At 45.2% G+C, this 20,865-nt stretch overlaps 1 protein-coding gene and 1 pseudogene across 1 annotated transcript; one reads left to right on the top strand and one right to left on the bottom strand.

Annotated features, from left to right (window-relative positions):
• Nucleotides 1-6,853: 6,853 nt before the first annotated feature.
• On the bottom strand, nt 6,854-7,955 carry LOC150060119 (KH domain-containing protein 3-like). The gene is made up of 3 exons (XM_090337742.1): nt 7,723-7,955; nt 7,381-7,560; nt 6,854-7,121 (listed from the first exon to the last, which is right to left on the bottom strand). Exons 1-3 carry the CDS (start codon nt 7,889-7,891, stop codon nt 7,045-7,047), a joined length of 426 nt encoding a protein of 141 aa, XP_090193868.1. The 5' UTR covers nt 7,892-7,955; the 3' UTR covers nt 6,854-7,044.
• Nucleotides 7,956-18,771: 10,816 nt separating this feature from the next.
• LOC150060118 (uncharacterized) lies at nt 18,772-19,734 on the top strand (annotated as a pseudogene).
• The last annotated feature ends 1,131 nt before the right edge of the window (nt 19,735-20,865 follow it).

The raw sequence follows: 20,865 nt of genomic DNA, 5'->3' as shown, positions 1-20,865 counted from the left end.
TTGCCTCCAGGCCTCCTAGGGCTCAAGGTGCTCCCTTTGCCTTTTAGAAGAGGCTTCCCCCCTCCCCCCTGCAGTTTAGATTACTACCTAGAACTCCAATAACAGTTTAAACTCAAATAAGTTTTTCCTTAATGCAAGAGCTACAAATATCATCAGTGCACCAAAAGTCTAAGTCTGGACTTAGTTTCCTTCTTTTTCTAAGATACATCCAGTTGCAATTCAGTAGCATGAAACCAAATCATACAGAGATAAACTTTTAAACATTTCTTTTAAAAACTCTTCTCCCCAATTTAATACATTTTAGGGGGCCGTTTAAGAAACACTAATCACATCACCTCTGGCACTGATAAAAAAAATTCTGATACTTACCTCCAAATTTTAACTCAAGGTAATAAATTCCAAATTCCCTAATGCCTCTGTGCTAAACAGGATGCAGTGTTTACAATGTAAACAGCTCTATGCATTACAATACGATATTTTTAAAATGCAGATTTCAGGATTTTTAGAAAAATACTTTTACCAGTTCCTCTTTAAAACAATGCAGTAATCCTTTGAGACAAAGATATTAAAGCACACAAAATTCAAGAGAGCTTTGCCAATTTTACTCTTGCAGGTGAGAACCAGGTTCAAAACAAAACTTTTTACAAGGCAACTTAGCTGGAATTTAGTTTTCCAGGGCTTGTTACAACTGCAGACACACGGGAGCGGCCATACCAGGCCCAGAAATGTTCAAATAAATAACAAAGACATACACACAGAAAAATCATGAGGATCCATATTTAGGATTGGTACCAATTTTGAAAACAAAACCAGACAACACAAAAAAACACCTCACAAAACAAGACAGAAGTAGAGACCTTTAAGTACCCCCAAATTTTGATGGCATGCCTGGCAGAAATCAGAGTGAGGAAGACACCTGGGGCCCTGAAAACTCTCAGGGGTGCCTCCCCGTGGAGACTTCCTTTTTCTGGCAGCCGGCTGGCCAAGGCCATCCAACCGGCAAAAACTGCTATCAGGGAGCAAAAGTTTTTCATTTCTGGCAAGACTCAGTATCACCTCAGTCCTGGGGAGGGATCCACATCCCTCCCGCCAAGGATCTGATGGTTCCAGGGAGGGGATTCCACATCCCTCCTGATAGGATCCTCCACAAGGGGGTCAAGGCATCCCTTGACCACCCCGGCCTTAGAGAGCTTGCTGCATCCAGCTTTTTCCTCTGTTTTAGGCCACAGTGAACTTTCCAGAAATACAGAGTGGTCGACTGACTTCTACTTACCTCCGGAGGCCTTTACTTTTCACCCGGACGATTTCCCCCAAAAAGATGGTTAAGAATTCCTGGAGGATAATCAGAGACTCTCTTGGGTCTGACGCCATCGATGGGATTCCACATTCACTGGTGGGACTCGAACCCACGCGTCACCCTGTGGGTAAGGACTCTTCCCAGCCAATGCAGCAAAAATGTTATGGGGTCAAGAGGAGGGGATGCCACACCCCTCCAGGTGGGAATTCCACGTCCCACCAGAGTCCACCACACAGAGACAGTCTCAAATAAAAAGGTGAATTTATTGGGGAAATGGATGGTGAACTGACCGGCCAGGGACACCGTGCAGTCTCGGGAGCTGACACTGTGACAGATTAAGGATTTTTACAAAAACAAAACGAACTTGGCAGTTAAGCCTGCCATGTTATTACACTATCCAGACCAAAATGCACTGGTTGAGAACAATTTATTGAAAAGCACATCTATAATGATTTAAAAAATGGTTTTCTGTAAGGAAGTTGGTGCGCTTGAGAAGGCAAGGCTGCTCTGAGAACTTGGAGCTGGTGAAAATTGTCTTAATTATTCTGGTACTGGGACATGAATTCAGGATCTCGCTTTCTCACTCAGCTTGTTTGTTCAAGGCTGGCACTCTACTACTTAAAATGTGCCCCCAGTTTGGCTTTGTGCTGGTTAACTGGAGATAAGTATTTCTTTGATTTCCCTCCCAGGCTGGCTTTGAACCTCAGTACTCTAATTTCAACTTCCTAGCTAGGATTATAGGCATGGCTCACAAAGACTTGGCCCATTTAATAAAGAATCTTAATTGTGTCTTATACCAATTGTGTTGGTATACAGTTCTGTGGAAAACCCTAAGGCTTTGGACATGCTAAACAAATTTTACTGTGAAGTAGATTGCATTCCAACCTCTTGTCTTGTTAAATGTCCACTTTTCTGTGCATTGTCTATAGAAAGGAGATGGGTGCTTGGTGCCTTGGGGTGTGTTTCTTTCCTTTCATGTCTAATGTGGCATCCTGCCATACTCTTCCTAAATAACAATCTTCAAATGCATGCAGGTATGTGCAGAGGGCTGTTTAATTCCACTGGAGATCAAACAGGGATGTCTTCTACTTATAAAAAGATGATCTGGGGGCCAGGAGTTTGACCAAGTGGTAGAGTGCTTGCCTAGCATTCACAAAGACCCAGGTTGAATTCCTCGGTAGCACATACATAGAAAAAAGCCGGAAGTGGTGCTGAGGCTCAAGTGGTAGAGCTCTAGCCTTGAGAAAGCCCAAGGACAATGGTCCTGACCCCAAGATCAGGACTGGCAAAAAAAAAAAAAGGTGATCTGGCATTCTGGTCCTGTAGGTGCTGCTAAGAGGCAAACAATACCCATATACCTGTTCTGTTTCTGCTCTGGTTTAGCAGCACTTGAAAGTTTGATCCTAACAGAGCATCAGTAGCTCATGCCTGCAATTCCAGATACTCCTTAAACTGAAATGGGAGGGACATGGTTCAAAGCCAGCCTGGACATAACAGCCAGGCCATGTGAGTTTTATTTCCAACTATCTTCCCCAAATCTGAAGTGAAGATGTGGCTTATGTCATAAGCACGATCCTGAAGTGAAAAAAATCAAGAAAGAGCAGGAAGCAGTCCCTGAGTTTGAGTCCCAGTATCAGAAAGTACACACACACATACAACCATTTAATAATTTTGTATTTTTTGCTGTAAAGTTCTAAGCTTATTGACATGTGGGTTTTTGTTTCCCTCCTCTTAGTGATAGGAATCCGTTCTGGTGCCTCATGTATTATAAGCCTGCTCTTCCCCACTGTGCTACAAACATTGGAAATACAACAACCAGAGAATTTCCCTTCCACTCAGACTCACACTCTTCCTCCAGGGGTATAGGAGGAGGAGTCGGCCATAAACTACCTTTCTCATAACATGCATTGAGCAGTGCCAGCCTTTATCATCCTACTTCTTCCAGAGGCTCTGATATATAATCCTAGCTACTCAGGGTGTGAGGATCATGGCTCAAATCCCATTTGGGTCAACAAATCCAAAAGCTTACTTCCAATTAACCCACAAAATGCCACCGGTGGAAGTGTTGTGATTCAAGAGATAGAGTGCCAGCTTTGACCAAGCAAACAAGCAAGTGCAAGGCCCTGAGTTCACGCCCCAAAGCTGGCTAAATAAATTAAGAGGTATCTTAACGTGGCTTATTGGTAGCGTGTGTGCTAACCTAGCTTGGTGCTGTGACTCAAGTGGTAGAGAGCTGGCCTTGAGCAAAAGAAGTTCAGGCATGATTTGTAGCAGGCCAGGTATTGAGGAAGTGGCATGAGACAGCATCCCCAGGCATGGGTCCACACTGCCCTCAGAGTCAGCAGCACTGCAGGAGTGTTCTCCCAACAGCTTCCAGCCACTGCACTCTTCCCACATCTCCCCAGTGTCACCTCCTCCTTTATCATCCATTTATCCATGTACTTGTACTGAGGCTTGAACTCAGGGCCTGAGTGGCATTCTTCTGCTCCTTTCCCCATGGCTGGCATTTGAGCCAATGCTTCACTTTGATTTGTTGGCCATATATATTGTATATATGCATATATATGTATATATGTCTATATATGATACATATACCTCTACATTATACATATGTCTCATGCACATTCTTGTCTATGCTGACTTAAAACTGACATTGTTAGCTCAGCAGCCAAAGTACCTGAGATTAGAGTTGTAAGCCTTTGGCACCTGGCTTTATTTTATTTTTTTATTTTAAGAAGTTTTTGTTAGTATAAAGGTGATGTGCAGAGGATTAGTGTTACATTAAGTCATGCAAAGGGTACATTTCTTGCCAAGTGCTGGTGGAATATGCCTGTAATCCTAGCTACTTAGGAGGTTGAGGTCTGAGGATTGTGGTTCAAAGCCAGCCCGGGCACAAAAAGTCCCTGAGACTCTTATCTCCAATTAACCACTAGAAAAGCAGAAGTGGTGCTGTGGCTCAAATGGTAGAGCAATAGCCTTGAGATGAGGAGCTCATGGACAGTACACAAGGCCACAGGTCAAGCCCCATGACCACTCAAAAAATGCATATTGTTTTGATATTGTCACCCCTTCCCTCACTCTCCTCTAGTTTTTTCTCCCACCCCACCCACAATTTGTACAGTTCATTTTCAAGTGTCCATTGAGTAGCATTTCTGCATTTTCTTATTCTTTGTCCATTTTTTTGCCTTTCCTTACCCTCACAAAGACACACAAATGAACAAACAGTATGAAAAGAACAAAAAGAGCAAAAACCCAAAACCTCATTTTCCCTTCCTGGAATTCATTTTGATCAATATTTTGTATCATCAGGTTCACAGAGGCATTGTGCCTTTGTTTCCGTCTTATGCATATTCTGTTTTGATCTCACTGTGTGTGAATGCCTAGAGACCTGTATAATTATGTCTGGTATAATTCAGATTTATCTTTTGCCTATGAGAGAAAACATGAGACCTAGAAGATGTGTTCTAGGTATATCCATTTTTCTGCAAATGGCATTCTGATTGCTGTGTAAAATTCCATTGTTTATGTATTTTTAATCCATTCATCTATTATAGGGTGTCTGGGCTATTTCCATCACTTGGCTATTGTGAATAAAGTAGCAGTGTGTATGACTGTGCAATGTCTTTATGTGTGCTGGCTTCTGATGTTCGCGGTAGATGCCCAGGAGTGGCGTAGCTGTGTCATAAGGAAGATCTATGCTTAAGTTTTCTGAGGAACCTTCAGACTGCTGTCCAGAGTAGTTTTACTCATTTACATTCCCACCAACAGTGCAATAGGGTTTCTTTTGCCCCACAACCCTGCCTACAGCCTATATTCGTTATTTGAATGTTGGCTAAGCCACCTGAGGTGAGATGGAATCTGATTTATTTTGATTTGCATTTCCTTTATTGCCAGGGATTGAGCATTTCTCCATGTGTTTATCATTTGATGCAATCCCAAATGGCAAATCTCTTGTATCTGCTGTGACCCTCAGAATCTTTCCAAAAACGTTCTGCCTGTGCCTTTGACTTCTTGTGTTTCTCTACTCCTGCTTCTCCACGCCTGCTTACAGTAATCTCAAAGTTTCAAGTCTGACATCGAGGACTTTCATCCGCTTTGAGTTGGATCTGTTTGTTACCATACACGAATACCACTTTTAGCTTTATTGCATATGGAAGCCTACTTTTCCCAACACCAATGATTGAAGAGGCTAGCTTTTTGTACACAGTATATTTTGGGCTTCTTGATTTTATAATGTACACTTTTATATCACAGTAACTCATTTCTACCACTTATGGTTGCTTCCAGATTGCTGTGATGAGCAGGAGCGCCCCGGGCAGACCCTGATGTGTCTCATCTGGACAACCCCCTCATCATTCGCAGCAGTGACCAAAGAGACTCACCTGCACTGCCTGTTTCCCTCATAAGCCTGGCAGGGCCTCAGGTGACCTGGGCAAGACTTGAGGATCACTGCAGGGCAGTTCCCTCCTCTGCCAAGTGTCTGATCCCCTATGTCCTGCACATGTGATCCTAGCTACTCAGGAGGCTGAGATCTGAGGATCACACTTTGAAGCCAACAGGGGCAAAAAGACTTTGGGGCTTTGATTTCCAATCAGCCAGCAAAAACTCAGCAGTGTTGCTGTGTTGAAAAGGTTTAAGTTGTTGCTCAAGTAGTGCAGTCCCAGGCTTGACTAAGAAAGCTGAGCAGCACCTGAACCCTTAGTTCAAACCCAATCCTGGGATAAACCATGGAGTCTGCTGGCTCTGTTGTACGCCTCATGGTATTTTGCAAACCCAGGGTGTCCACAGCCAAAAGGAAGACTATAAACAGGCTTTCCATTCCATCATCTTCTTTACAATCCTGGTAGTTTGGAAACCTTTTCCAGTAAAGAATAACTCAGTGGCCAGGCGCTGGTGGCTCATGCCTGTATTTCTAGCTACTTTAGGAGGCTGAGATCTGAGGATCAGGGTTTAAAGCCAGACCAGTCATTAAAACCCGACAACCACAAAAACAAAGATTGGCTCAGTGGACCCATAAAGTCCTTGAAGGGTTGAGTCCTGCCTTACTCTCCAGTCAAGCAGTGCACTGGGTGCTTCCTCCCGTGTTAGCCCACAGCCAGGTCACCGGCCCTCAGGAGAGGATACCGCAGGTGGAGCGTCCCACTCTGGGCCTTGCCAAGGATGCCATCCTTTTGTCCCCCCAAATCATAGTCCATTTCTACTTTCTGCTTCCCTGCTAAGCCCTATATAAGCCCACCCCAAAATTCAGTCTCAGGCACAACCTCCAATCCAGTGGGGACGGTTTATGCCCCTCACTGATCCTCAAAACAGTCCTGGCCTTTGTGGGTCAGGTTCAGCCTATTCCTCCTAACATTCCTAGCACAGGCAAAGCCAGATGCCCATGGTTAAGGAACTTGGAGGAGGCACTTGACAGCCAGCGACTATTGCTGTCAGCCAGGAAAGAGGGCCACTGTCTCAGGGAGATGCCCACAGCAACTCTGTGTTGCAGGAAGCCTTTCCCTTTCTAACTTCCCAGAACAGGCATTCAGAAATGCTCGTGTTTATTAGAAATGTTTACATTCCTGCTTGCCAACAGTTAACACAGAAAACAAGCAGCCCACACACCACTTTCCCCAGCTGCCAGAACCAGAAGTCTTCAGGACTTCTTGAGCCCCCCTGGGGGCTCTCCCTGGAGGTGGAGATGCTCAGTTGTGCAGACATGGCCTCCAGAGTCCTCAGCACCCCTCCTCCTGCACCTGCTTTGGAGATCACTGGCTCTTGGCCCTAGCATCGGCCACCGGAAGTTGCTGGGCCTCGGCCTCTTTGGCTGAGGCGTCATCTGCACCTGGAAGAACAGCTGCATGAGGAGGTGCACCTGTGTGTGAACCCCCTCCACCCAGTACAATGACCACCGCTGGAGGCTGCTGGAGCTGCGGCCACCCTAGAGCCCAGGGGTCACAAGACTTTCTCCATCACTTGAATTCCTAACATTCCTGACTTTCCAGCCGGGCTTGGAGGGCTAGACCCTGCCCTGACTGCCGAAGCCTCAGATCGTCCCAAGGGAGTGGGGTTTGCCCGAGTTGATGTCCCCGAGGCCAGCTTACTTTGCAGGGAGAGCTGGCGGAAGTGGTCGGCCACTTTCTTGATCATGGCAGCTACATCCTGTTGGAAGTAAGGTCGTCCAAACACCAGGATCTCTGCTTCACCGTCTGGGTTCCAGCGATTCACGTGGAGCAGGGTGTGGCTCACACACTCCACATGGGGGATGAGATCTCCGTCCTTGCCTGCACAGGGAGAAGGGACGTGGAGATGGAGGAGGGAAAGGTGGAGGCAGTGACCCGGGGACCTCTTCATCGGCCCTAGCAGGTGGCGAAGCTGGCCCTTCTATGTGCCCAGAGCCAAAAGGGTGTAGATAGGAGACCTCCCAACCCCTCTCCCATGCTCACCAAAAATCCTTTCCAGGAGCCGAGCCTCGAAGCGAACTGTCCTGGGACTCCTCAGGAACTCAGAGTGGAACCAGGAGGGCACCTTGGAGAGGCTTTTGGGCACCTGGAATTGAGTCCCCTCTTTTTGCTCCAGAGGCACAAGAGTTGGAAACTTCTTGGGAGTGGCCATAGTGGAGTCTCCCAGCAGACTTAACCCAAAGCCGACCTCCCTCCTTGCCTTAACCCAGAGCTTGTCTCCCTCCTTGCCTCATTTTAAGGACTTCTCCCCAGCCCCCTCCCACTTGTGCCCTTCCATTGGCTCTGAGATGTTTTCTCCTCCTGATGTTCCCCTCCTCCTCCTCTTCCTGGTGCTCACCTGGGCTTCTCCTTTTGATCTAGATAAGCAGAATTACAGGTGTGTCCTACCTTTGTCACTCTAGAAACTTTAGTAATTCAGTTTTAGATACTGAAGTAGAGAGGCTGAACCTAAGTAACTTCTTGCAGCCATCCCAGAGCCTCTTGCTGAGTGGAGGGAATTCTCCACCCAGTGCTGAAAAGCCTCGAGGTTCAGAAGCCATCCATGGAATATAGATGGGTAGCTCAAGGTCAGTTAAGAGAACTCGGCTTCTGCAGATGTCATAGCCTTGGGAAAGGTTTGTATATAGAGAAGGCTCTAATTCTGCATTAATTCCCTCTCTAAATGGCTTGAATCACCAGCCTCTGAGTAGCCTCTAAATACACCCTATATGGAAGGTGAGGCCTAACCTACCTTAGATGGAAAAGTTCTGCTGGTACCTGAGTATGTCCCTTTGAGCTCTGGCATCTTGTCTTCATGGTGTGGGAAGGTGAACTCTCCCCTCCCCCCAGCCCACCCCGATTATCATGGGCATGCCTGCCTGAATTCCGGGGATGTGGGTGGGGCTGTACCTGGCTGATAGGTTACTAGACCAGTCATCATGTCAGTTCAGTGCCTGGTACTGGAGTTTCCTGTGACCATGCCCCCTGGCCTGACTCTGTTTAGGCCCAGACCATCTCTGATGCCATTATGCCATGCTGTATGTCTCCATGTTCTTGCCTTTTGACTTGTGTCTTGATCCCCAGGCCCAGGTCCCACTCTCTGTCCAGTACATGCTATGACTGGAAGTGACCACACCACCACTGGAAGGGCATGCTTGTGCACATGGCGACCCCAGGTGCTGGTAGAGCATCTGGGAGAAGCCAGGCTGGCTGGAGGACCTGGCTGCGCCTGAGCTCTGGAAGCTAAGTTGGGGGGAGATCTGTGGGGATGAACTGAACCTGAACTCATGTGCAGACTGGTGGCCCAGCTGTGCTGCAGTGGTGTAAGGATGACATCTGTGCTCAGGAGGAATCCTGAGAACCCACACAGCTGTTTATTGAGGAGCAGCAATGGGCACAGACCTTTCCATAGGATTGGATGTTGTGCTGGAGCTGGGACAAGAGCTGGATTTTGAGGGGTCTACTCAAATGAGGCAGAGGTTATTGCAAAAGCCATTAGGTCAAGGGAAGTGGGGGCTTTACCACTGGACCCACTGGAATGCTTACAGAGTGGCTCAAAAGTATTGCCCTGCTGGAGCCAGGCAGTCTGCACTTAGAGCCTGCCTGGTATCTGCATACACCTAGGGAAACAGGCTGGGGGGGGGTCAGTTCTTCAGGGCCCATCCTAAGATGGGTGAATTAAGACCCTGGGAATGTGGGGAGTACCTCTGAGTTTGTCTGTGCTCCAAGCATTACCGGGAAGGACTGCCTTTCCACTCCAGTATGACCCAGGCCCATCCTCAGACAGCAGTGACACCCGCTCCTGCTGACTTGCAGGTCTCACGCACCCACTGGGTGTGAGTGGAAGTCAGTGTACACGTGGGCTGGGGAAGATGTGTCCTTAGGTTTCTGTCACTACTTCCTTGGCCTCCTCAGACATGACTTTGTGACTCTGCTCTAAGTGAAGGATAAACTCAAATGCCATGGCTGCTTTTCTGTGTCAGGAAATAGCACATTGTTGGTAAGTATTAACAACCCTCCTAAATCTCCACCATTCATTTCCTGAGGACCCACTCGTGTGAGTTTGCTGACATCAGTCAGTGTTTGATCCATAGGTCTGACCTCCTCCACCTCACTTTGAGGTTTATTCAAGTTGTCTTCTAGTCATGGTGTCTGTGTATGAGTCACGCAGTCCTCTGTTGTGTAGTGGTTGTTTCCTGGCTGGGCCTAGGATGAACGGTTTACTATGCAGGTCTTACCTGTGCTGTGCTGTGTACATACGTGTGGTTGTATAACTAGGGTTCGCATGACCAGCGTATAGGAAACACATAAGTTAAAGTGGTCAAGGGGAAGGCTCTGTGGAGGGATAGGAGGAGGGCAGCTGTACAATGTTTCCATCAGGCCTGAAATTCCCTCCTGCCCTTTGCAGTCCACTGACACCATTCTCTTCCACCTCACGGAGTCCATCTGCTTTCCTACTCTATACAATTGTCTTGCTGCTCGAGAGCAGGAGCAAATGCTGGGAAGGAAGCAGGGAGCAAAGGCACCTTACACACTGTTGATGATGATGGGAATGTAAATTCCTGCAGCCACCATGGAAGGCAATGTGGAGGTTCTACAGGAAACTAAAAGAAAACTAACCTATGACTCTTCTATACCACTAGGCGGTACTGTTAGCTCCAGGGATGTAACTGAAGAGACAGACATACCTGCACACACATATTTTTGGCTATATTATTATTAGTCATGGGGCTTGAACACTGGGCCTGGGTGCCCTGAGATCTTCAGCTCAAGGCTAAAGCTGCCCAGGGACATGCACCCACGCGTCGGTGGAGCTGGAGATGCTGCGCCCGGGCGCGCACGTGTGTGAAAGCCCCGAGGAGGGGCCGGAAGAACGCGTGTTTCGTGTGATCGAAGTCAGGATTTCCCTGCTGGCTTCTGAATGGTGAACGGGATATGGAACTGTCTCCCAGTTCCACTGGTTATGGAGTATTACTTAATCGGTCCAGTTCCCTGTTGTGTCTCAGGGTTTTGCGTGTGAGCCACTGAGAAGGTTGAACAGGTCTAAAGAATGGTTTTCCTTGCAGGTGTGGTCATGGTGTAGGCTCTAATATCAACCAGGAACTCTGTAGTAAGAGGGGTCAAAGAATGAATTTTCTGTAGGATTGCTGAATATCACAACTTGTTCCTTTAGAGAGTAAGTTGTATTTATCACCAAAGAGATTCCTCACTAGCTACTCATGCATAGCTCGGTGAATTGGAAGTAAACAGTGCATATTGCTCCTTGTACCAGAAATACTGTTTCCCAATTAAAAAAAAGTAAAGGGGCTGGGAGTTTGGCCTAGTGGTAGATTGCTTGCCTAGCATGCGTGAAGACCCGAGTTTGATTCCTCAGAGCCACATACCTAGAAAAAGCCAGAAATGGTGGTGTGGCTCAAGTGGCCTTGAGAAAACCCAAGGACAGCGCTCAGGCCCTGAGTTCAAGCCCCGGGACTGGCAAAAAAATGATAAAGCAAAGCAAAAGGGAATGATTTTTCACAGGGACCCTCACTGAATAAGTAGCATAGGACAGCACCCTTAGGCATGCATCCTTGTTTTCTTCAGACTTGACAGCCACTCCATTAGTGCTTTGTCCATCGCTGTCCACCCCTGCTTTCTTCCCTCTTGCCCTTAGTGTCACTTACTCCTCCATCCATCTGTCTATCCACCCATGCATCTATCTATGTGCTGGTACTGGAGCTTGAACTCAGGGACTGGGCAGCTCTGGCCTCTTATGTTTGGCAGAAGGTTGGCTCTTGACCACTTGAGCTACAACACTACTTCCATCCTTTTATTCATTAACTGTATGGAAGTGTTTCATGGTTTCATTTTCATGCTGGCTTCAAACTGAGATCTTCATATCAGCCACCAGAATGGCTAGGATCACAGGGGACAGCCACTGGAGCCTGCATTTCCTTGATATTTTGGCAAGGAGGGGTGCTTTTCTTGGGTCTTGAGCTCAGAGCCTGGGTAGTCTCTTACATTCATTTCTTAAGGCTAATGTTCTACCCCTTAAAGCACATCATAATGTCCAGCTTTTCTGAGAACTTTGTTAGGGATGGGGAATCTCATAGGTTTCTTACACAGACTAGCTTCAAATTGCCATCCTCAGATTCTCCTGTGCAGCAAAGATTATTGGGATGAGCCACTAGTTCCTAGCTCCTTGACTTTTTTCAATGGAAAATTTTCTACCATAAGTATCCATTCTAAAATCAAAATAACTCTGAGATTCCACCTCACTCCAGTTAGAATGGCCATGATCAAGAAATCTAATAATAACATGCTGGCAGGGATGTGGCCAGGAGGGACCATTACTACACTGTTGGTGGGAGTGTAAACTCGTTCAACCACTATGGCAAGCAGTATGGCGGTTCCTCAAAAGACTAAACTTCGAGCTCCTATATAACTTCTTGGCATTTACCTAATCATTCAGAAAAAAAAGACATATTAAAGCCTCTAGCACAACGATGTTCATTGCAGCACTATTTAACGTAGCGAAGATATGGAACCAACCCAGATGCCCCTCAGTAGATGATTCGATCAACAAGATGTGATATTTATACACAATGGAATTCTATGTTGTTATCAGAAAGAATGACATTGCCCCATTTGTAAGGAAATGCAAAGACTAGGAAAAATCATACTAAGTAGGCCAGGCCCAAAGGAACATAGGCTCAATGGTTTCCCTCATTTGTAATAATTAGTACACAGCTAGGACTCTCCTAGCAGAGGATTAAAATAGCGCAAAACCTAAGTACATAAGATCACATAGGATGAGATCAAATGAAAGGATCTTCAGGATATGGAAACAAGAGATTTATCTTATGTGATTGTTGTTCTTAATGTACTATGTTATTTCTCTTCTCTTTTGTTGCCCTTTGGTTAACCTCATGCTGTTGTATCTGACTTTGTTACCTGATATAATGTATATATGTTTATTTGTTTGTTTGAAATAGGGAAGGGAAGGGGGGAAACAAGATGATTGGGAGGGGTTTGGGGAAGGGAAACAGGGACAAAAACATGAGAAGGAGTATCAATATGTAAAAAGTAATGCATCTACTACCTGACAAATGTAACTGTAACCCCTCTATACATTATCCCGACAAATTTTTTGAAAACTTCAGTTTTATTCATAAATAAATAAAACTACATACCTCATCTAATGTGCATTTACAATGTGTTAGTGTTACATTTTTACATGTCTGGCTCTATTTTGTGAATTACTAAATACTAGTACAATATATATATGTATATATACATATATACACTCACCTTATTTTATATATTAAACTAATCAATAAAGTCACTGTGCCTTCGAGATTTTATTTCTTCTCTTATGAACACTTACATGACACAATGTTACTACCTTGCTTTGACTGAAATTTGGCATCAGCAAATCAAGCTGTTGAAACCAAATAAGCTACACCAGACCATCGATAACTGCTATCTTTAGGAAGCAATATTTTTTTCTAAAATGTACAATCTGAACAACATACAGAAACAGCATGAATACTGAAGCTAATGTGGCATTGCAACTGCTCCGTACACACATAAAATACAAAACTAGCAATGGTAATAACAACCATAATTAATCTCTATGGATTCCTTGCCACAGACAAGTCCCTTGTATGTATATTAATATGTCCCCTTTCCTGAACTGACTGAGTTGACTCCATGCTGTACACATTTGAAGAAGACACTATTACAGTAATAAATAAAGCACACTTCTCTGCTTAAAACCAAAGAGGAAGGAACATAGTACATCTGAGTATCTTTGGTCACTGCAGGCAGTGACGAGAGGATGGCGTAGATGAGAAGATTGGGGTCTGCTAGGAACATTCCTGCTCGTCACAGTAATCTGGAAATAGCAAACAATGGTAGAAATGGATTCTTCTTTTTTTATTGTAATGTATACCATGTAGATGAGGTGTATAGTTTTAGAATATTGAGTTTGTCTTTTTTTGTTTAAAATGCTATTATAAAGGTAAATTACAGAGGAGTTACAGTTAGATAGGTCAGATAATGAGTACATTTCCCTTTGAACAGTGTTCTTCCCCTCCCTCGTTCTCTCCCAGGTTTTCCCCTTCCCAGCTTCCCTATTGCCCAAGTTGCATAATTCATTTCCAACATAGTGTCTAGTGGGCTTCACTGTTTAATTGGTTCAGCCTCTGTCTCAACATTTCTGTCCTTCCTATCCCATTGTACTTCTGTTGCTGTTTTTTTTGTTTGTTTTTGTTTTCGATTTTTAAAAAAATTTCTGTACTCTGTGTCTTGTATTAAAGTTGATCTGAGTTGATAGATGTTTCCTCATCTTATGCCTAGCAGGGTCTTAGGTGACCTGGGAAAGACTTGAGGATCGCCACAGCTCAGCCCAGCTCTCACACAGTTCTCTCCTCTGGCAAGTGTCTGGAAGCGACCTGATGCCAGTTGGCTCCCACATGTGATCCTAGCTACTCAGGAGGCTGAAATCTGAGGACCAGAGTTTGAATCCAGTAGCGTTAGAAAAGTTCTTGAGACTCTTGTGTCCAGTTCACCAGCAAAATTCAGAAGTGGGCTGTGCCTCAAATAATAGAACACCAGTTTTGAGTGGAAAATATGGTCCAAAAGCAAGGCTCTGAGTTCAAGCCTGCATGGGGAGAAGGGCAGTGTGGAGGGGAGAAGGGCATTGTGGAGGGGAGAAGAGCAGTGTGGAGGGGAGAAGGGCTTTGAGAGTTGCAGAGGGAAGGATGGGCAAGGGTTTGGGGATCACAGCTTGGAGCCCGGCTGCAGGAGGAGCTGGTTCTTTTATCTACCCAGAACCAGAGGGGTGAGATAGGAGGATGCCCCCCTATCCTTTCCTGTGCTTATCAAATATCCTTTCTACCACCCAAGCCTCCAGGTAAACTTACAGGACAAATGGGCTCCCTCTGTGCCTGCTTTTAAGGGCTCCCGCCCAGCCCCTTCTCATTGTACACTAGACGGTTCATTCTCCTTGTCCTCTTCCTCCTCCCTCCACTTCCTCTCACTTCCTGTCTACTTTCCCACCTGTGCTTCCATAATCCTGAGGAGGAAGGAGGGAATCTCATGGAACATTGTCAATTTCTCTATTCTCTAAACCCCACGATGTCTGTGTATTTTTCTCTTTCACTCAGTGTACAGTAGGCAGTTGCAACACTGGAGTTAGTAGTTGGAGCAAAAAGCCCAGACTGAGCCCGAAGAAATGTGTCAGAGAGAACCACTCCACCTGTGTTCTGGGTGGGAGCTCGAGAGGATAAGGAAGTGTAGCAGAATTTGCTGGAACTTAAGAGTGCGAGAGGTGTTGAGACCTGAGCAGAAAACAAATCCAAAGAGCTAAGGACTATAATGGGGGCCAGTAGATCATCCTGCTATCTTAACTACCCAGGAGGCTGAGATCTGAGGATCGGTGTTTGAAGCCAGTCTGGGCAAAAATGTTCCTCTGAGACTCTTATCTCCAAATAGCCACTTAAAACTAGAAGTGGTGTTGGACTCAGTGGTAGAACTCTAGCTTTTAGCCGAGAGGGACTAAGGCCAGTGCCTAGGACCTGAGTTCAAGGCCTGGGGAAAAAAAAGCTGGGCTCTGGTTGATCATACTTGTAAATTTGGCTCCTCAGGAGGCTGAGATCTGAGGGTCAATGTTTGAAGCAGCCTGGGCAGGAACGTCCATGAGACTCTTCTCTCCACTTAACTATCAAAAAGCTAGACTAGAGCTATGGCTGAAGTGGTAGATCACCAGCCTTAAGCAAGGGAGCTTAGTTATGATAGCAGAGGACCTGCTTTCAGTCCCCAGTGGCAGGTTAAAAAAAGAAGGCCTAAGACCTGCAAAACCCATAACTCATGTAGGAGATTCCAGCAGTTAGATGGGCTAGAATCAAAGCTTAAGCTTCTAGACTGCATAACATTTCATCCAGACATTGTGGTGTGATTGACGTGTTCACTTGAGAAGTGTGTGTCAACAACACAGTCTGTCTAGCATCCTGAAGAAATGTCTGGTCTGACGTTGGTTTCTTATTTGAAAGTGATAGAGTTTTTCCTTAATTGTTATCAGGGGACCTGAAGTTCTAGACATGATATTGAAGATGTGTGTATTTGTTGTTGGGATAATGTATAGAGGGCTTACAGCTACATTTGCCAGATAATGGGTGCATTACTTCTCAAACCTTGATACCCCTTCTCATGTTTTTGTTCCCCTTTCCCTCCCCCACTGTCCCTTGGTTATCTCATATTGTTACAGTATTTCACCTTGTTATCTGATATAGTTTATATATGCTTAATTGGTTATTTGAAATCAGATAGGGAAGGGGGGAAATCAAGATGAGCGTGGTGGGGGGGAGGGAAGAGGGAAATGGGGACCAAGACATGAGAAAGGGTGTCAATGTTTGTGAAGTAATGCACCTTCTATCTGGTGAATATAATGTAACCCTTTTATTAATTACAATAAAAATATATGAAAAAATAATGACATTGGGATATTGATGGGTATTGCGTTGAATTTGTAGATAGCCCTTGGCAAGATTGCCATTTTCACGATGTTAATTCTTCCAATCCAGGAGCATGGGAGGTTTTTCCATTTCCTCAGTTCTGCTTTAATTTCCTTTTTCAGGGTTTTAAAGTTTTCATCAAAAAGGTCCTTCACATCTTCTTTAATTTCTTTTGTTAGACTTTTATAGTTTTCATTAAATAATTCCTTTACAACTTTGGTTAATTCCTAAGTATTTTATTCTTTTCAAGGCTATTGCAAATGGGATTATTTTCTTTTTTTCTTTCTTTCTTTTTTTTTTTCCAGTCCTGGGCTTGAGCTCAGGGCCTGAGCACTGTCCTTGGACTTTCTCAAGGCTAGAGCTCTACCACTTGAGCCTCAGCACCACTTCCAGCTTTTTTCTATGTATGTGGTACCGAGGAATCGAACCCGGGTCTTCATGCATGCTAGGCAAGCACTTTAACCACTAGGCCAAACTCCCGGTCCCGGGATTATTTTCTTGATTTGGCCTTCTGTTTGTGTATTGTTGCTGTACAAGTAGGCTACTGACTTTTGCAGGTCAATTTTGTATCCTACCACTTTAACTCAGGTAGAGGATCATGTCATCTGTGCATAGGGATAGTTTAATTTCTTCTTTCCCTATGTGGATCCCTTTGATGTCCTTCTCTTGCCTTATTGCTCTGGCTAAGGTTCCAGTACTATATTGAGGAGAAGTGGAGAGAAAGGGCATCCCTGTCTGGTTCCTGATTTTAAGATAAATGGTTCCAGTCTTTCTCCATTTGTCATATATGGCTTTAATTATTTTAAGAAATGTATCTCTTATTCCTATTTTTTCTAGTGCTTTCAACATGAATGGATGTTGTATTTTGTCAAATGCCTTCTCTGCTTCCAGAGAAATTATCATATGATTCTTATCCTTAGCTCTATTGATACAATGTATTACATTAATTGATTTGCAAATGTTAAACCAGCCTTGCATCTGTGGGATGAAGCCTACTTGATCGTAATGTATAATTTTTTAAATTTGTTTCTGGATTCTGTTGGCTAGTATTTTATTGAGGAGTTTTGCATTTGTGTTCATTAGAGAGATAGGTCTGTAGTTCTCTTTTTTTGGTTGGGTCTTTCCCTGGTTTGGGGATGGGTGTAATATTAGCTTCATAAAATGCGTTTGGTATTGCTCCTTCTGCTTCTGTTTCTCAGAAGAGTTTCAAGACTATAGGTGTTATTTCATCTTTAAAAGTCTTGTAGAATTCTGCAGTGAAACCGTCTGGACCTGGGCTCTTTTTGATTGGCATTTCCTGATTGCTTCCACAATTTCATTGTATGAAATTGGTTTGTTTAATTTGCTTACCTCTTCTTGGTTCAATGTGGGTATCCTATATTTATTTAGGAAATCATCCATTTCTACTAGATTTTCCTGTTTCTTTGAATATAAGCCCTGGTAGTACTTATTCATAAGGGACTGAATTTCTTGGATATCTGTAGTGATTGTTCCTGTAGGGTTTCTAATCTTATTTATTTGAATCTCCCCTCCCTTTTTTGTTGATTAATCTTGCCAGGGGTCTGTCAATTTTTTTGACTCTTTCAAAGAACCAACTTTTTGATTTATTAATTTTATGTATAGTAGATCTTATTTCAAACTCTGATTTTCTGATTTTTTTTGTTATTTCTGTCCTTCTAGTTGCTTTAGAATTAACTTTTTCTTGCTCCTCTAGGTGCTTCAATTTCTTCTTTAGGTTATTTACTTGCTTTTCTCCTGTCTTTTTAATATGGGCTCCTAATGCGATAAATTTGCTCCTTAGAAATGCCTTTACTGTGCCCCATAACTTCTTTTTTTTTTTTTTTGCCAGTCCTGGGCTTGAGCTCAGGGCCTGAGCACTGTCCTTGGACTTTTCTCAAGGCTAGAGCTTTACCACTTGAGCCTCAGCACCATTTCTGGCTTTTTTCTATGTATATGGTACTGAGGAATCGAACCCGGGTCTTCATGCATGCTAGGCAAGCACTCTACCACTAGGCCAAATTCCCAGCCCAAAGCCCATAACTTCTTTTGTGATGTATCTTGATTGTCATTACATTCAAGAAAGTTTTGAATTTCTTCTTTGATTTGTTCTGTAATGCAGGAGTTATTCAGAAGTGTGTTGTTCATCTTCCAAGTGTTTGAATGTTTCTTACCTTTTACTGTGTTGTTCAGAACTAGTCTGATTCCACTGTGATCAGATAGAATGCATGGTTATCTCATGCACACAGGACAACATTCAATGAAATAGATATTCAAAAGTCTGAATAACCCTCCCATCTCCTGGAAACTAAGGCATTGTCTGCAGCCAGTCCTTTCCTAGGAAGGTAGAGGCACTAGTAAAACTGGGTCCAGCTGAGTAAGAATTACATGTCTTATGACAAGGAGTCAGTCAGAAGCCTATGGGGACTCTGTGGGGTCCCGATGGAGGAAGAGTCTTAGGTAAGAAGACCACAGGAAGTGACCTCAGCCTTGACAGAAGACCACAGGGAACTTGGAACTCAGGTCTCCAGGCAGCCATATTCCAGGCCACAACTGGAAAACTCATCCAGAGATAGCAAGGAAAGCGCCATGTTTTCCTGTTGTTGTCCGATTTTTCCCAGCTCTGACTCCAGGAGATCCTGCAGAGAGCGCCTGGTGGACACCTGCAGACACTGGATCAACCCCCGACCCAGACCCCAAGCCCAAGTCAGACCCAGAAGAACATTCTGGCAGTTTATATTGAGAGGCCGGCAGGTGGCACCTGGCAGCCCAGACCAGGACAGCCGGGATGGGGACTCTGCTGTGACTCCTCCAAGCCAATCCCGAGTGCCGAGTGTGGTGGCTGCTCAGTGGGCTGTGCCCACTCCACTGGAGATGAAGCTGCGTGGGGCTGAGGCAGCAGCTGGAGAATCAGCATGTGCTCCAGCTGCTGTGGATGCCAGGATGGCCGTGTCCTCCGCATCTCAGATCCCTGAGTCTCCAGCTGGGCCTGAAGAAGAGTCAGCACTGCCATGTACCCAGGTGGTGGATGTATGCAAAGCCTCAGAGACACATCCAGCCCCACCAGAGGCTACAGCAGAGGAGCCACAGTCCGGGAGAGAAGTTCTGCAAGTTTTCTGCGTCTGTCTTGGGCACACAATGAAGACACCCCTCCATCAGAGGGAGATGATGCAGAACCAGCACAGGGCACAGTAGTTATGGCTCTTGATGTGTCTCTGACCACACCACGTGAACAAGAACCACCGCTCCTGTGGTGGCAGCTGGGGATCGGCAGCACTGGGCAGGTGATCTGTACCTGGAGGATTACGTGTCCACTGAGTCCGAGGCAGACTCTCCTGCCCCTGAGTCAGAAGATGAAGAGGCAAGCCTCAGTTGTGTGGACTCAGGGCAGTCCAGCAAAAAGTCTGTTCTAGCAGAGGAGGAAGATGAAGAATCGCTCCACGTTACAGTACTGTGGCGTCACGAGGTGTCCCTGACCACCGCATGGGCTGAAAATCCTCTTCCCCCCGTGGCAGATGCCTGAAGAGGAAGTCCACGGCATAGCTGAACTCCAGGTTGAAGTTTTCCATGTCATTCAGGACGAATGGACTCCAATCTGTGACTGTCCTTGCTGCTTTTGAGAGCCAAAATTCTCTACAGATTTCTTCTGATACTGACACATCTCAGGACAACTTAGCTCCAGCAGATACACCCCAGTGTGCTGCTAAATTAAGACTGGGAAAACAACATTGGGTATGGAGGTAGAGACTCAAAATTCCTGAATTCCATGAGCACCAGCTCAAGCACTTACAGAAGTCCTTTCCCTCCCCTTGAAAAGTATCTCCTGCCTTTTTTCTTCTCTTCACTTTTTATGTAACATAATATATTTCATAAAATTTTGCTGTTATTTTCTTCCATTGCCTCAATCAAGGCACTCGTGTAGTGTCCAGTTCTAGAGCCATGAGCTCCACCTGCATGCAGAGCACGTGGTCCTGAGGGGAGGATGCTCAAAGCCACCTGTGAGGTGGGAGGGGAGGCCCTGGTGCTCAGGGGATCAGGTGAAGGTACAGGAGCGACCATGGCTGTAGCCTGGTGTGGGTACAGAAGCAGGTGAGGCAGGGCCATGGGTAGTTAAGAGACTTGGACTGTGTGGTCAGAAAGTCATTTGCAGGAAGGAGCTGTTCCCATGTGATGCTCAGTCTCCTCATCTTTGAAATGGAAATGGAGCCTTTTCCCAGGATTGGAAGAGAGCAAACAAAATGCAGTGGTGTGCGGATCTCAGGTTTTGATGAGTGGTGGTTGGATGGAGCCACATTTATTCCGTGTCCTCTCCAATCCATTGCCATGCTCAAGAAATGCCTTATCTCCACTCATGCCTGATTTCCAGAGAGGGAAAGAAAACAGGCCTTATGTTTTCACTGTCTAGGGTCTTTCATTAACTTGCTCAATTTAAGGAGCAAAACAGATGTGGAACAGGAAAAGAGCCAGCTGAAGGGAAGAAGAGTCTGTTCACCTCCTACTTCCCCCAAATCAGAACCAGGTGTGCTACACATCCAGCCAGATGTCTCCAACCTGTCTCCTAGTTTCAGCATTCTTTGTGTGTGTGTGTGTGTGTGTGTGTGTGTGTGTGTGTGTGTGTGTGTGTGTGTGTATGTGTGTGTGTGTGTGTGTGTGA

Source organism: Megascapheus bottae, chromosome 8 (assembly GCF_031878675.1).
Source record: "Megascapheus bottae isolate mThoBot1 chromosome 8, mThoBot2.hap1, whole genome shotgun sequence".
In the NCBI taxonomy this organism is placed as follows: domain Eukaryota; kingdom Metazoa; phylum Chordata; class Mammalia; order Rodentia; family Geomyidae; genus Megascapheus; species Megascapheus bottae.
This window is presented reverse-complemented; position numbering and strand designations above follow the sequence as displayed.